The sequence below is a fragment of the Stenella coeruleoalba genome (assembly GCF_951394435.1).
Source record: "Stenella coeruleoalba genome assembly, chromosome: X".
Classification (NCBI taxonomy): Eukaryota; Metazoa; Chordata; class Mammalia; order Artiodactyla; family Delphinidae; genus Stenella; species Stenella coeruleoalba.
The window spans coordinates 39,514,932-39,529,753 of NC_137152.1; the positions used below are offsets into that span (position 1 = coordinate 39,514,932).

General features: G+C 39.3%; 1 protein-coding gene across 3 annotated transcripts in view; it reads right to left on the bottom strand.

Annotated features, from left to right (window-relative positions):
* The window catches only part of SHROOM4 (shroom family member 4), a 215,281-nt gene that overhangs the window by 98,829 nt on the left and 101,630 nt on the right, over positions 1-14,822 (bottom strand). For 2 of the 3 annotated variants that reach the window (XM_079910777.1, XM_079910773.1), the window contains exon 2: positions 10,367-10,518. In XM_079910777.1, coding sequence (XP_079766903.1) covers positions 10,367-10,518 — 152 coding nt within the window. Of the gene's footprint in view, positions 1-10,366; positions 10,519-11,415; positions 11,786-14,822 lie in introns of those variants that run through there. The other variant, XM_079910774.1, reaches the window with a different exon arrangement.

The following is a 14,822-nucleotide window of genomic DNA, read 5'->3' on the forward strand; positions in this document are numbered from 1 at the left end:
ATCAGGTTTGCAGGGAAAAAAACTAGATTTTTTGGCTTTTTTTCATCAGTGAACCTAGAGCTGATCAGATAAAAACAGGCTCACAAATAACCATATCCATAAGAGACTGAATGCAATCTCATATGCCAATTTAGGTGACCATGAAAACTATCAAGTGGACCAATTACTCATATTCTCTACTTTCCTACTTCCCTACATCAGGATGTGTAAAAAAAAGTCTTGAGTCTTCTTCAAGGAAAAAAAGGGAGAAGACTCAAATCAATAGAAATAGAAATGAAGAAGGAGAAGTAACAACTGACACTGCAGAAATACAAAGGATCATGAGAGATTACTACAAGCAACTACGCCAATAAAATGGACAACCTGGAAGAAATGGACAAATTCTTAGAAATGCACAACCTTCCGAGACTAAACCAGGAAGAAATAGAAAATATGCACAGACCAATCACAAGCACTGAAATTGAAACTGTGATTAAAAATCTTCCAGCAAACAAAAGCCCAGGACCAGATGGCTTCACAGGCAAATTCTATCAAACATTTAGAGAAGAGCTAACACCTATCCTTCTCAAATTCTTCCAAAATATAGCAGAGGGAGGAACACTCCCAAACTCATTCTATGAGGCCACCATCACCCTGATACCAAAACCAGACAAAGATGTCACAAAGAAAGAAAACTACAGGCCAATATCACTGATGAACATAGATGCAAAAATCCTAAACAAAATACTAGCAAAGAGAACCCAACAGCACATTAAAGGGATCATACACCATGATCAAGTGGGGTTTATTCCAGGAATGCAAGGATTCTTCAATATACATAAATCAATCAACGTGATATACCATATTAACAAATAGAAGGAGAAAAACCATACGATCATCTCAATAGATGCAGAGAAAGCTTTTGACAAAATTCAGCACCCATTTATGATAAAAACCCTGCAGAGAGTAGGCATAGAGGGAAGTTTCCTCAACATAATAAAGGCCATATATGGCAAACCCACAGCCAACATGGTCCTCAATGGTGAAAAACTGAAATCATTTCCACTAAGATCAGGAATAAGACTAGGTTGCCCACTCTCACCACTATTATTCAACATAGTTTTGGAAGTTTTAGCCACAGCAATCAGAGAAAAAAAGAAATAAAAGGAATCCAAATCGGAAAAGAAGGAGCAAAGCTGTCACTGCTGGTAAATGACATGATACTATACATAGAGAATCCTAAAGATGCTACCAGAAAACTACTAGAGCTAATCAATAAATTTGGTAAAGTAGCAGGATACAAAAATAATGCACAGAAATCTCTTCCATTCCTACACACTAAGGATGAAAAATCTGAAAGTGATATTAAGGAAACACTCCCATTTACCATTGCAACCAAAAGAATAAAATATCTAGGAATAAACCTACCTAAGGAGACAAAAGACCTGTATGCAGAAAATTATAAGACACTGACGAAAGAAATTAAAGATGATACAAATAGATGGAGAGACATACCAGGTTCTTGGATTGGAAGAAATAACATTGTGAAAATGACTCTACCACCCAAAGCAATATACAGATTCAATGCAATCACTATCAAACTACCACTGGCAAATTTCATAACTTGTATGGAAACACAAAGGACCCCAAATGGAACAGAATAGGAAGCCCAGAGATAGACCCACGCACATATGGTCACCTTTACTTTGATAAAGGAGGCAAGAATATACAGTGGAGAAAAGACAGCCTCTTCAGTAAGTGGTGCTGGGAAAACTGGACAGCTACCTGTAAAAGAATGAAATTAGAACACTCCCTAACACCATACACAAAAATAAACTCAAAATGGATTAACGACTTAAATGTAAGGCCAGACACTATCAAACTCTTAGAGGAAAACATAGGCAGAACCCTCTATGACATAAATCACGGCAAGATCCTTTTGGACCCACCTCCTAGAAAAATGGAAATAAAAACAAAAATAAACAAATGGGACCTAATGAAACTCAAAAGTTTTTGCACAGCAATGTAAACCATAAACAAGACAAAAAGATAACCCTCAGAATGGGAGAAAATATTTGCAAATGAAGCAACTTACAAAGGATTAATCTCCAAAATTTACGAGCAGCTCATGCAGCTCCATCTCAAAAAAACCCAATCCAAAAATGGGCAGAAGACCTAAATAGACATTTCTCCAAAGAAGATATATAGATTGACAACAAACACATGAAAGAATGCTCAACATCATTAATCATTAGAGAACTGCAAATCAAAACTATAATGAGATATCATCTCACACCGGTCAGAATGGCCATCATCAAAAAATCTAGAAACAATAAATGCTGGAGAGGGTGTGGAGAATAGGGAACCCTCTTGCACTGTTGGTGGGAATGTAAATTGATACAGCCACTATGGAGAACAGCATGGAGGTTCCTTAAAAAACTAAAAATAGAACTACCATACGACCCAGCAATCCCACTACTGGGCATATACCCTGAGAAAACCATAATTCTAAAAGAGTCATGTACCAAAATGTTCATTGCAGCTCTATTTATAATAGCCAGGACATGGAAGCAACCTAAGTGTCCATCGACAGATGGATGGATAAAGAAGATGTGGCACGTATATACAATGGAATATTACTCAGCCATAAAAGGAAACGAAATTGAGTTATTTGTAGTGAGGTGGATGGACCTAGAATCTGTCATACAGAGTGAAGTAAGTCAGAAAGAGAAAAACAAATACTGTATCCTAACACATATATATGGAATCTTAAAAAAAGAAAAGGTTATGAAGAACCTAGGGGCAAGACGTGAATAAAGACGCAGAACTACTAGAGAATGGACTTGAGGATATGGGGAGGGGGAAGGGTAAGCTGTGACAAAGTGAGAGAGTGGCATGGATATATATACACTACCAAACATAAAATAGATAGCTAGTGGGAGGCAGCCACATAGCACAGGGAGATCACCTCGGTGCTTTGTGACCACCTAGAGGGGTGGGATAGGGAGGGTGGGAGGGAGGGAGATACAAGAGGGAAGAGATATGGGGACATATGTATATGTATAACTGATTCACTTTGTTATAAAGCAGAAACTAACACACCATTGTAAAGCAATTATACTCCAATAAAGATGTTAAAAAAAAATTCTGAGTCCTTCTTATGTGCCATAAGGTGTACTAGGTGCTGAGGACACAACAATGAATATGAAGCAGCCGCTCCCCTCATGGTTCTTGTAGTCCAGTGGTCAGCACATTTTTTTCTGTAATGGGCAAAATAATATTTTTTTGGCTTTTCAGTTGTGACAGTTTCTGTCACAACTACTGAGTTGTGCCATCATAGTGTGAAAGCAGCTATAGACAATATGTAAATGAATAGGCATGGCTCTGTTCCAATAAAACTTTATTTATGGACATTGAAATTTGAGTTTCATATAATTTTCACATGTCATAAAATCCTATTCTTTCTTTTCCCCAACCATTTAAAAATACATTTTAAAAAACACTCTTAGTAGCAAGCCATCCCCAAAAAGGTGGTGGGTTGGATTTAGCCCATAGGCTGTAGTTGGCCAACTCCTGGTCTGGTGTAATGGGGAAGATAAACATAGAAACAGATTATTTCAACACAATGTGATAAAACCTACTAGAGTTCTATGGGAGACAGAGAAAGTTCACCTAACTCAACCCAAGGCATCAAAGAAAGTACCCTAGAAACATCCCCAGTGCTGAATCTTAATGGTCAATATGAAGGCATTAACTAAGGAAAGGAAGAGGAAAGTATGCTCCAATAGAAAGCAGAGAATGATCAGAGTCAGAGGTGACAAACAGCATGAAATTCTTGGGGAATGGTATTGCTCTAGCACAAAAGACAAGTGTCAGATGAAGTTGCAGGTATGGGTAGGGATGAAGATATACAATGTCTTATTTACCATGCCTCTGGGCAATGAAGGCCACTTACATGTTTCCAGGAGGGGATTAATATAATTGAATCTGTATTTTAGATTTACTTCTGTGGCAACACCTTGGCAGACAGATCTGAGACAGTCAAGAGGCTACTGAAATAGTACAGGGGAGAGATGAGAAGGGCAATAGTGGTGAAAATGGAGTGAGGAGTGTAAATTCTGGAAGTGTCTAAGAGGTTAAATCAACATGGCTTAGTGAGGGAGAACAAGGAGTCAAAAATGACTCAGGTTTCTCACTTGGATGGCTAGATGGATGAAAGTACCACCAACTGCTATTGGAAAGGGAGAGAGTTTTATAAACCAGATAATGAGTTCAGATTTATACACATTGCCTTTCAGTTCCTGCTGGGTTTTCCTGTAGAGATGTTTACCAGGCTGCTATGCATATGAGCTTTGGGGAGAGATCAGAACTAGAGATATAGTCGTGAGCACAGAATAGTGGAAAATGATATTTGAGGGCTAGATATTGAAGAGCAGCTGTAAAGGGAATGGGGTATGTGAAAGCTAGAAGGAGTAAGGTTGTTATCAGAGAGTTGAATTTAGTCTTTCTCAGCTGATTCCTGAGAATTAAGCCCGAAGCCCTCAAGACAGTGGTTCTCAAACTGTAAGCTTTACACCTGGAAAGTTTGTTAAAACATATTGCTGAGTACCACCCTCAGAGTTTTGATTCAGTACGTCTATGGTAATGCCCAATAATTTGCATTTCTAACAAGTTTCTAAGTGATGCTCGCCAGTAAGAAACACAGCCCTGAAGAATCCATTGTATGTAATGAATTAACTTCTCCCTTCTGCATCTAGCACACTCCTAGTTATGTGCCATCCTTGGGAAAACTGAGATAATGGTCACTCAACTTATTTTCTTTCTTCTGTGATTCAGATAAGGAACTCCAATGGAGAAAGACTGGAAGGTGTCAGGGTTCCATGATTGAGTCACCAGACTCTAGCCTAGATTAGACATTCAATAAATATTTGTTGACTGAAAGGTTGGCACAGTCCATGGTACAGTCAGGGGAGTGAGCTGCTGATATAGAAGGGTTTATCTCTGAAGTTGAGATCAAGGACCCATAAGACTAAAGTTTGTGATTCTTTACAAGAACAATGAAATCTTTCAGTATGACAGCAGAAACTGGGGTAGAGAAGATGATGGTGAAGCAGGTGCCAAAGTATAAAACAGAAGTGGGAGAATGACCTGCAGGCTGATAGATGACATTGGTAAGGAAATGAAAATGATAAAGCCTGCTTGTCTGAATTTCAAAAGGGATTTTTGTGTGAGTTTAGAAGAATAATGGTTTAGAAGTTGTCTGTGGAAAGCATGCCTAAACCAGGGCATGTGTATACACTATCCATCAAATTGTGTCTTAATTTTATCATTACAACAGTGCCCTGAGACTTTACCCATGTGATAAAAAATAGCGTCTACACATTTTCTCTTTCTGGACAGTTTTGTAATTTCCAGCATAAACAACTTCTTGCTTTCATACATATTTCCTACTAAGGTCATTTCTAAGAATTGTATGTGTTTGGTTGCTATTGTGAATGGGATATATTTTTCCTTATAGCTCCTCATTGGTTAATGTAGTCTACTTTTAAATTAAATTTGTGCTTCTTTGACTTATCCTTTGAACTGGTTGTAACACCTTACAATATCCTTATTACTGTTAAATAAAAATCTTCAACACGTTCATTTTTCTATCGCTATGAGTTAAGATTTTATCTTTTTAAAAATTATCTTTTAACATTTGCAATGAATTGTTATTGTCCAACATTACTGAAGTAGATTTGATAGAATTTCATTCATAGGTTTTCCATCTAAGTTCAAAAATTGGATAGAGGGCTTCCCTGGTGGCGCAGTGGTTGGGAGTCTGCCTGCCGATGCAGGGGACACGGGTTTGTGCCCCGGTCTGGGAGGATCCCGCATGCTGCGGAGCAGCTGGGCCCGTGAGCCATGGCCGCTGGGCCTGCGCGTCCGGAGCCTGTGCTTCTCAGCGGGAGTGGCCACGGCAGTGAGAGGCCCGCATACCGCAAAAAAAAAAAAAAAAATTGGATAGAATGTTCTTTTTGGAGCAGTTTGTCAGATGTTGGTATCAGAGTGATGCTACCTTCAAAACCAATGTGAATAACTCTTCAAGATGTTCAACTGTATAACACTGCTATAGAATTGAATTTGTCTATTCCTAGAAAGTTTGAAGGAACTTGCTGGTAAATACATCTGACCTTAAAGTATTTGTAGAAGTTTCTCTTTGATGATTGTTTTCTATGTTTCTACAATTACAGGTCCATTTAGTTTGCAACTTCTCAATAATGCTTGCCATTTAATATTTATTAGATATTTTAAATTTCTCTGAGATTTTCAAATTTATTAAGGTACAATTTAGTAGTGTCCTATAATTTAAGAAACCTTTGTATTTGCTCTTATATTCCATTTATCACTTAAATTTTATTTATAATTCATCATTGTTTTCTTGATTAAATTTGCTAGAGGCTTATCTACTTAATTCATCCCCCCATTAAAAAAAACCCTACCCATCGGCTTCATATTATATTGGATTCTTAGTCACATAATTTCATTCTTCATATTTAATAATGAAATATTTAAGGCTATAAATTTACTCCTGAATATTGCTCTCAAAGATTTGATAAGTCATGATCTCGTTTTTGTTATTTTTTATTAGTCTGCCAGTGTTTCTTTGAGCTAATACTTGCATATAAATTGTGTCCTGAAATATTCATGCAGTTGAAGACTTTTGTTTAAATTTGTTTTCAAGTTTATAAAAGTTTTACATTATCATCAGAGAACAGAGAAAGTGTGTCTACTTGCAAGAGTTTGCAAAGGTTTTCTTTGTGGCATATCAATGATCATTTTTTTAAATGTTACCAGAATATTTGAAAATATAGTGTATTCACTGTCTATAGAATACAGTTTTTGACATTTATTAATTAGACCCTATGAATTATGGTTTTCAAACTTTTAAAGTATATATTTTAGGTCTACTTTATCTGATATAGTTAAATTACGTTAAAGTTTCCCATACAGACATTTATATAATTTTTCTTCTTTTATTGCAGGTTTTTTCTTTACATATTTAGATCCTTTTTTTCCCTCAAAGAATGGTTTCATGAATACAAATCCTTAATATAGTCTGTATCTTCTATCTCTTGGGACCAATGTGATTGTATGGTTATTGGTCCTGTTTTGTTTTCTTTTTTTCAAATAGATAAGTGACATGATTAGATGCTTATTTGGAGAATGGATTGATTGGAAGGAGGTGAGACTACAAGACTAGAAGCCAGTGAGAAGACTATTACAATGGTCCAGGTAAGAAATGATGAACAATTGGATTAAGACAAGGGCTACAGAGAGGTTTTTAGCAAGTAGAATAATCAAGACTTGGAATAACTTGGATTGAAGTGGCTTGAGGCAAGTGAGAAGAGTTGAGGGCAACACCTAGATTTATGACTTAGTTAACCATTATCTAAAGAGCAATATAGGAGGAAGAGCTGGGCTGGCTTTTCAGAATAAGCCATTTTCTGAAGTTCCTTCTTTATATTCATCCACAAACACTCAAGCTCAGACCTAAAGCTCAGTGTTGAATCTTTGTCAGTTGATTGCTTTACTCAAACCAAAGACTTTCTACCTTAGTATAAAACACTAGGCTAAATATTAAATTTCATGGAGATCACATTTCTTTTATGTGCTGAGAGCTCTTTCATAAATTAGAAGAATAACTTGGACCAGGAAAGAAGGAATAATGTCCTGCACCATCCCCAGGGTAGTCCATAGGTGAAGGTTAAGTTTTCCACAAGAGGGCAGCATCACCTAATAAATTATGTCATTGAACGCCTCCTCCAATCGGGGTTGAGACGGAGAAGCTGAAAGGGTAGACAACGTAGGTTCTGGGAGCCATAGGACCTGCCACACCATGAAAACCAAAGGGCCCGATTATCTCCAAGGCCATAATTATAGCCACTCTTAAGTGACTGGTAGTGGCAGATGTCACCACAGCAGGGAGAAAGAAGACATGGAGCTCACCAAGGGAGGATGAGTGAGTGACACACCTGAACACTCTCATTCTTAGGACTGGTTCAGAAGCCAATACGGATCATGTCTACATTCCTTCTAAGTGCTGGTACCTCTGTATAACCAATATTTCTCAAGGGGCTTTATTTCCTGTCAGATCTTTTTCACCCCTAATGGTTTCCCAGCAAATCTTGTCTCTGAAGGTTAGGTTGCAAAGCACAATACAGTTTGATGATCTCCTTATTTCATAATGGTGTTTGGTTACCAATTATGCTTCTTTTATACCCTAGGGAAAGGAATGGGACTGAAATTCACTGAGAACCTATTATGTTAAAGGCATTTTACATAAATTGCCTCACTTAATCATCATCCTCCTATATAGGAACTATTATTTCCCATGTGACAGAACCAGGAAGTAGCATACATGTGTCTATCTGATTCTAAAACAAAAACTTCTAAATTCACCAATCTGCCCCTTTAAGAAGCCTTATTTAAAACCTAAACTATGACCTATCCAATACTGAGTCAGTGACAATGTGTCTATTGTATAAGACATTATTTAACATGTCACCTCTTACCTAGGTACATGGGCAGGCATGGCTTAGTCTTATGTAGCAGCAAGTAATATAATAAATCAATGGGATCCTATAAAATTTCACCCTCACTAACTCAAAATCTTTCCCCCTAAGTACTCTCTCCTCGGGATAAATCATTTGCATATAGAGCAGGAGAACAACGGAAAAATTAAAGATGGCTTCTGTGTTTCTGGCTTGGTTGACTAAGGGCATGGTGGTCCCAGTCACTGAGATAAGGAGCTTGCGAGGAGAAGAAGATGATGCATTAGGTTTTGAGCATGTTTTGTGTGAAATGCTTCTGAGACATCTAAGTATAAGTGTCTAGTAGAAGTTGGTTATAGGGGTCTGGGGCATTAGAGATCTAGTCATCCACACACAGATGATAATTGAAACTCGGGGACCGGGTGAGATTTTCCATGGTATATTGATGAAATTAGAAAGGGTAGAACTAGGGGAAACACCAACATTTAAGGGATGGGCAGAGGAAGAGCAGGTGGTAGAGGAACCTCATTTTAAAAAGTGAACAGAGAGATAGAAAAAGAACAAGGAAATGGGGTATCTTGAAAGCAGGAGAGTTTCACAAAGAAGGGTGTAATCCAGAGCAACAATGTCAAACGCCATATGTAAGTCATATATGATAAAGACTAGAAATAACCCATTGACTCTGACAACTAGGAGGTAATACATATATTTTGACAGAGTAGTTTCAGTGGACTTCTGGGAGTCAAATTCAGACTGCAGTGGGTGGAAAGCTAAATGGTAGGTGAAGGTAGGTGAAGTAGAAACAGTGAGTATAGACTCGCCTTTTGAGAGACTGGATATGAACAAAAAGAAGAAGATGGGGCAGAAGCCAGAGGGGGAAGTATGAATACAGGAAGACACAAAATTTTTTCTAATAAAAATAATTAAGATGGAAAAACTTAGGCATGTGTATAACATAAAGGAAACTAACAGAAAGGGAGAAGTATGAGCTCCAGGAGTAGAGAACAAAGATACAGCAGCAAAATGAAAGGGAGACCTATGGTAAGCTCACCTATAGGTGGATACTTTGGCAGCAGTAGAATGACTGTCCTTATCTTCCAAATATGTCCTTGTCTTCCTCCTGCTTGTGCCACTCTACTTACCTAGAAAGCTTTTCCCCTCCTGATGGTTTCTTTGTCAAATTCTACCTGTTTTTTAGCTTAGATTCTACCTCCTCTATGAAGTCTTACCCTGACCATCTCTTCTGACGTGCTTTCTCTTTCTCTTGAACTCTAATAGCAATTTCTGTCTGAACAATTCATTTGACAATCACCCTTCGCCCTGTGGAATCTCCTTTACGGCTTTCTTTAAAACAATGTATTGCTAATTAATTTGTCTTATGTGTGTCTTTTCTCCCCTGTTAGACTGTACACTCCTCAAGGGCAGGCTTCCTGTCTTAGAGTTTGCCACAGCCTCCAGAGTGCCTACCATGGCTGGGAGTAGGATCTCTTTAAATCTATGTGGTTCAGCAGTGGCAGTCTTTTATGATGGAGGATACAGAAAAACACTGGGTTAGGTAGGCCCTTGGTGTGTATTGAGTCATTTAGTTCTCTCAAAAGCAAATGAGGAGAGTGAGTCTTTCAGAGGTAAAATAAATTTATGCAAGATGACATGGGTAGTATGAGATAGTGCCAGGATTTGAACCAAAGGCCCTTTCTCTTATGCCATTCTGCTTCAGTTGTCTGCAAAATTCTGTTCACATGAAACATCTCTTTCCTTGATATTGATAGAGACATGCCTCTATTGAGGCTTTTCTACCAACCAAGTGGTTTCAGCGGCTCCTGCACCTAATAGCAAATCTCCCTGTGCCTTACCTCCTGACAATCAGCTTGAGGATCCGGAAGGAGCCTTTGATGAGGATGAGGGCCTCTTGGCGGGAGCCATACAATGGTGTGCCATTGATATTCACCAGCTCATCACCAGTCCTCATCTTCTGCGACAAGGCTGCCTTGCCTCCATCTTCAATCTGTGTTGCAGAGGACAAAAAAGAAAGCAGGTGGTGAGGCGATTCCTTCCCCCAAATTCTACTTCCTGGCTCCTCCCAACTTCTGAGCCACAAATAGTCCTGGGGGATGGCACCAAGACCCTCCAGGGAGCAGCTAAGAAGCTGATTATAGGCCATTATTTACTGAAGGCAAATCTTGGGCAAGCCCTTGAGGAAGAAAACAACACAGATATAATGCAATCTGTGCCCTGGAGGAACCAACAGTCCATTTGGGGAGACAAGTACTTCTAAATAAGAAAACGATGTTCGAAGGAACTCCACAGTGTGGGCATGGAATAGCAAATTGTGCACACAAATTAGAGCCAGAAGAACTAGGATTCAGCAAAATGACCTTTGGCAAGTCCTTCTCTCTTTGGGCAGGTTCTGAAGTCTGACAAACTTGAGTGTGAATCTTGGCTCTAGTACTTCCTAGCTCTGTGACTCCAAGCAAGTTACCTAACATCTCCATGTCTCAATGGCCCCATATGTGAAATACAGATAATAAGCAACCCTACCTCACAGGGTTGTTAGTATGTGAAGGATCTGGGAGCAAGGGGTTGACTCTGAAGACCTTGAAGGTGGCTTCCAGCTCAACCTTCTGCGAGTGGAATTGCAAATCCAAAAGATACAAAGTAACTGATCATTTATCTATATCTCTTCAACAAGTATGTTGTTGACAGTGGGCACTGACCAAATGCTGGGAACATGGGTGTTCACTGTTCCACCATAGCCTACAGTATTTCCATTGGTCAAGGGCAATCTTGGCAGGAATGTAGTCAGGCTGGGGCGTGGGCATTGAAAGCAAAGGAAGAAATAATAGCCACTAGGGTAGGCAAAAGCAAAGCAAAGCAGAATGTTCCCCCAAGGATCCTTACTTACGGCTACTTTTGTATGTGACATTTCTTCTACTACAAAGGTGAGTTCCACCTATTGGAACATCAATTCCATCCATGGTGGTAGGAGTCATCTCATCCATCCATTAATCCATCCTCAAGATTTTGGTTAATTTCTAGTATGCAGGGGACAACGTGCTTAGTGCTAGAGATACAGAAATGAACAAAGTACACATAGCTCCCAGATTCAGGGGTGGGTTACCATCTAAAGTTCATATGTCCATGGAGCTGGGCAGGTGAAAAAAGGTCCAACCCACTAATGGAATCAGGAAGAGGTGTTTGTTTGTTTCTCTCAGAAGCAAAAGATTTGAGGATGATTAAACCATACAATTCTTAGGGAAAGGCAGGTCCTAAATGGCGCAACTAAGGGCTGGTCTTTGCTGCAGGTGTTTTTACATTTACTTCTACTCTTGTTCCAATCTTTCTTTCAGTCCTTTATAGCATCCCTCCAATCTATCCCCACACCATGTAAGTTAGAATATTGCTGAGCTTTAGGTTGGCCAGCTCATGTGCAATTTGGCAGATGAGACCTCCTGAGTTCAGAAAAATATGTTAATTCAGGATTTTAAAAATCCCATCAAATAAATTGAAATTCTGAGTTAAATCACAGACTGTTATTAAATTTATTGCTGCTAACCCAACAATTTTTTTAAATTAACCTTTGTCTGACAAATCATAGGTTAGCCAAGTGACATTGAATATATATATATACCTTTGTTCCAATACCTGGGCCACCACTCGAGACAAAACAAGCCAATATTGGTAAATGGGGAACAACTCTCAGCAAATTAAGTAGGATCACACTCTTATTTCCATTGTCATTATCATTATTACTTCACAGTCACTGCTACCAAAAGAAAAAGAAGAAGAAGCAAAGCGCTGTACTTGAATTTCAGAAGTTCTGTTTGAATGATTCATTCCTTTGGCATCCATGGAAGGCCCTCAGCATCAGGCAGGACTTTCAACAGGCATCATCAGCCATTTGAAAGGGCTTCCTTAGGCTAACAAAGAACCACAAACAAGAGTCTAACTAATGAATGTTAATAGATATTTCCTGTTGATGTACATTAGTCTTAATTCACTCTACCCATTTTTAAATTCATATAACTCAATTATCCATATTACTGTTAACCGTGGCAAGTCTTTCCTTCAATATGTATTGATATTAAGTACCACCTCAGGTTAATTAAGCACTTTGTTACATCAATAAGATTTGTTTATTCTAGACCAGAAAATGAAAGAGGGGTACCTTTTAAACTAAAATGCTTAATTATGGCTGCAGCAAAAGATCAGGCATTTTGCATTCCCTACTGCCACTTTGTTTGCCACTATCTGAATCCTTGCAGGGACTCTTTCTTGGACTATAGCCTCAAGCCAATTGTCCATGCCCCTTTTTCTGTTCCATGCCCTTTCTCAGTCACCAGCAGCATCACCTTCAGAACATGAATAATAATAACTCCATTTTAGCACAAGTTTGAGGGTTCGCAGACAACAAACCAGCAAATTATGGCACCAAATCCCAAAGTACAGACAGGTCCAGATCAGGAAATGAAACTCCATTTGGTTGAAGAGCTCTTGGACTATACCCCAAACTAGCCCTTTCCCAAACCCAGGGCATTTACTGAGCTATACAACAGATTCCTTCTTATTCCTCCTAACTTTTGGACTCTTTTAAAAAATATTGCTCACAGGTCTTCCTCCTCCCCCCTCCACCTCTAGATTCCTGGGATCCAGCATGTCTTCCATTTATTGTTTGGCATCCTGATAGCCAGTTCTCCAGGTCGATGGCTCAACCACATATTTGTTTATATAGAAGATAAAGCAGCTGTTCATTTTTCTAGCAAGGAAAAGGAATGAAAAGGAAAGGAAAGGGAAGGGAGGGGAGGGGAGGGGAGGGGAAAGGAAGAAGGGAGGGGAGGAGAAGGGAAGAAGGAAGGAAGGGGAAACAATATGTATATTCTCCTATAAAAGATTTTTTTCCCCTTCCCACTGTGCCACTCGTAACTCTGGCTGGGGCACAGAAGAGGTGTTAATCAACAAACATGTTGAGAATAACATGTCCTTCTTGAGAGGGCTGTATAGCATCATTTGATGCTGTCCATTCAGTAAGGCTGGTCAACTTTCCAGCTCTTCCTGAATCAGCCCTTCAGGGTGGCTTTCTTGTTTCATTTGAAGTGTTGTGAGTTCTCAGATTGGACCCAGACGCATTGGAATGTCAGTATAAACACACACCACAAAGCCCAATGTAAACGATGGTTAACTTATGTGTCATTTTGGATTATCCAAGTGATTGCTGGGCTAGCAGTGAGTGGTCCAAGTAATTGAAAATTGATTGCAGAAAGGTCATATAGCCAAAAGCCAGCTGTTGCCTGGAAAGTTGGGAAGAGCTGATTGACCTTGGACAAGTCCCTTTCCCCTCTTTTGGCCTCTCTCACCCTTACTGGTAAAACGTGGGGGTCTGACTAGATGGTCTCTGACGACCTGTGGAGCTCTGACATTCAGTGACCTGTGTACAGTTAGCAAAGTCATGCATTAGCATTCTGCTGACACAGATAATCCCACTGTGCTTTGCCTTCACCTACGTTTCACTCCTTCGAAACTAATCAACATCCATCTCTCATTTCCCTGTGGTCTTTATCCATTGTTTCAGAGTGGTCCATCAAGGTTTGAACACTTATAAAAGCACAGTTGGGACACTGAGAGAAAGAGATTCCTGAAGCCCCATTTTGTGCAAATGAGCTGATGAATTGGAAATTTTTGATGGATCTTCTATGAAGCACGAAGTGCTCTAATAACTGTCAACAAAGTGACAAATTGGCCGCTTGAGAGTAAAGGCAAAGGAAAATGGACCTAACAGTACTTACTGGCTTTCTAGTAGCTTTTATACTAAATAAAAGATACTAGCAGATACTTGCTTGGGTCTCTTGACTAAACTAGGAAATATGAGAAAGTGAAGGAAAGAAAAGTTAAGCCAGGTTTATCTTGGGGGAAAAATGCATCAGCAGGAGACATACCATCTGCAACAATAACCAGCAAGTATTGAATGCTTATTACAATAGTGTAAGAGCAGTATTAAAAGTCAATGGCATGATTGTGAATACCTCTGCTTGCTACAATAAATTTATTGGAAAAACTAGGCATTAACTGAAACTTTGTTGGCCAGTTCTAGGAGCTTCTGGCCAAATTATGCCACGGCGCATGTTCCACAGGATGTTCCGGCATTCCACGGGTTCATCTGGTTGGCTGAATCCACAGATGCAAAATCCCATGCACAGGGGGGGCCACCTGTAAGGTACTTGAGCTTCCATGGATTTTGGTATCCACGTGGGGGTCTTAGAACCAATCTCTCACGGATACCTAGGGACCACTGTACCCGCCCGTTCTCCTACCTCC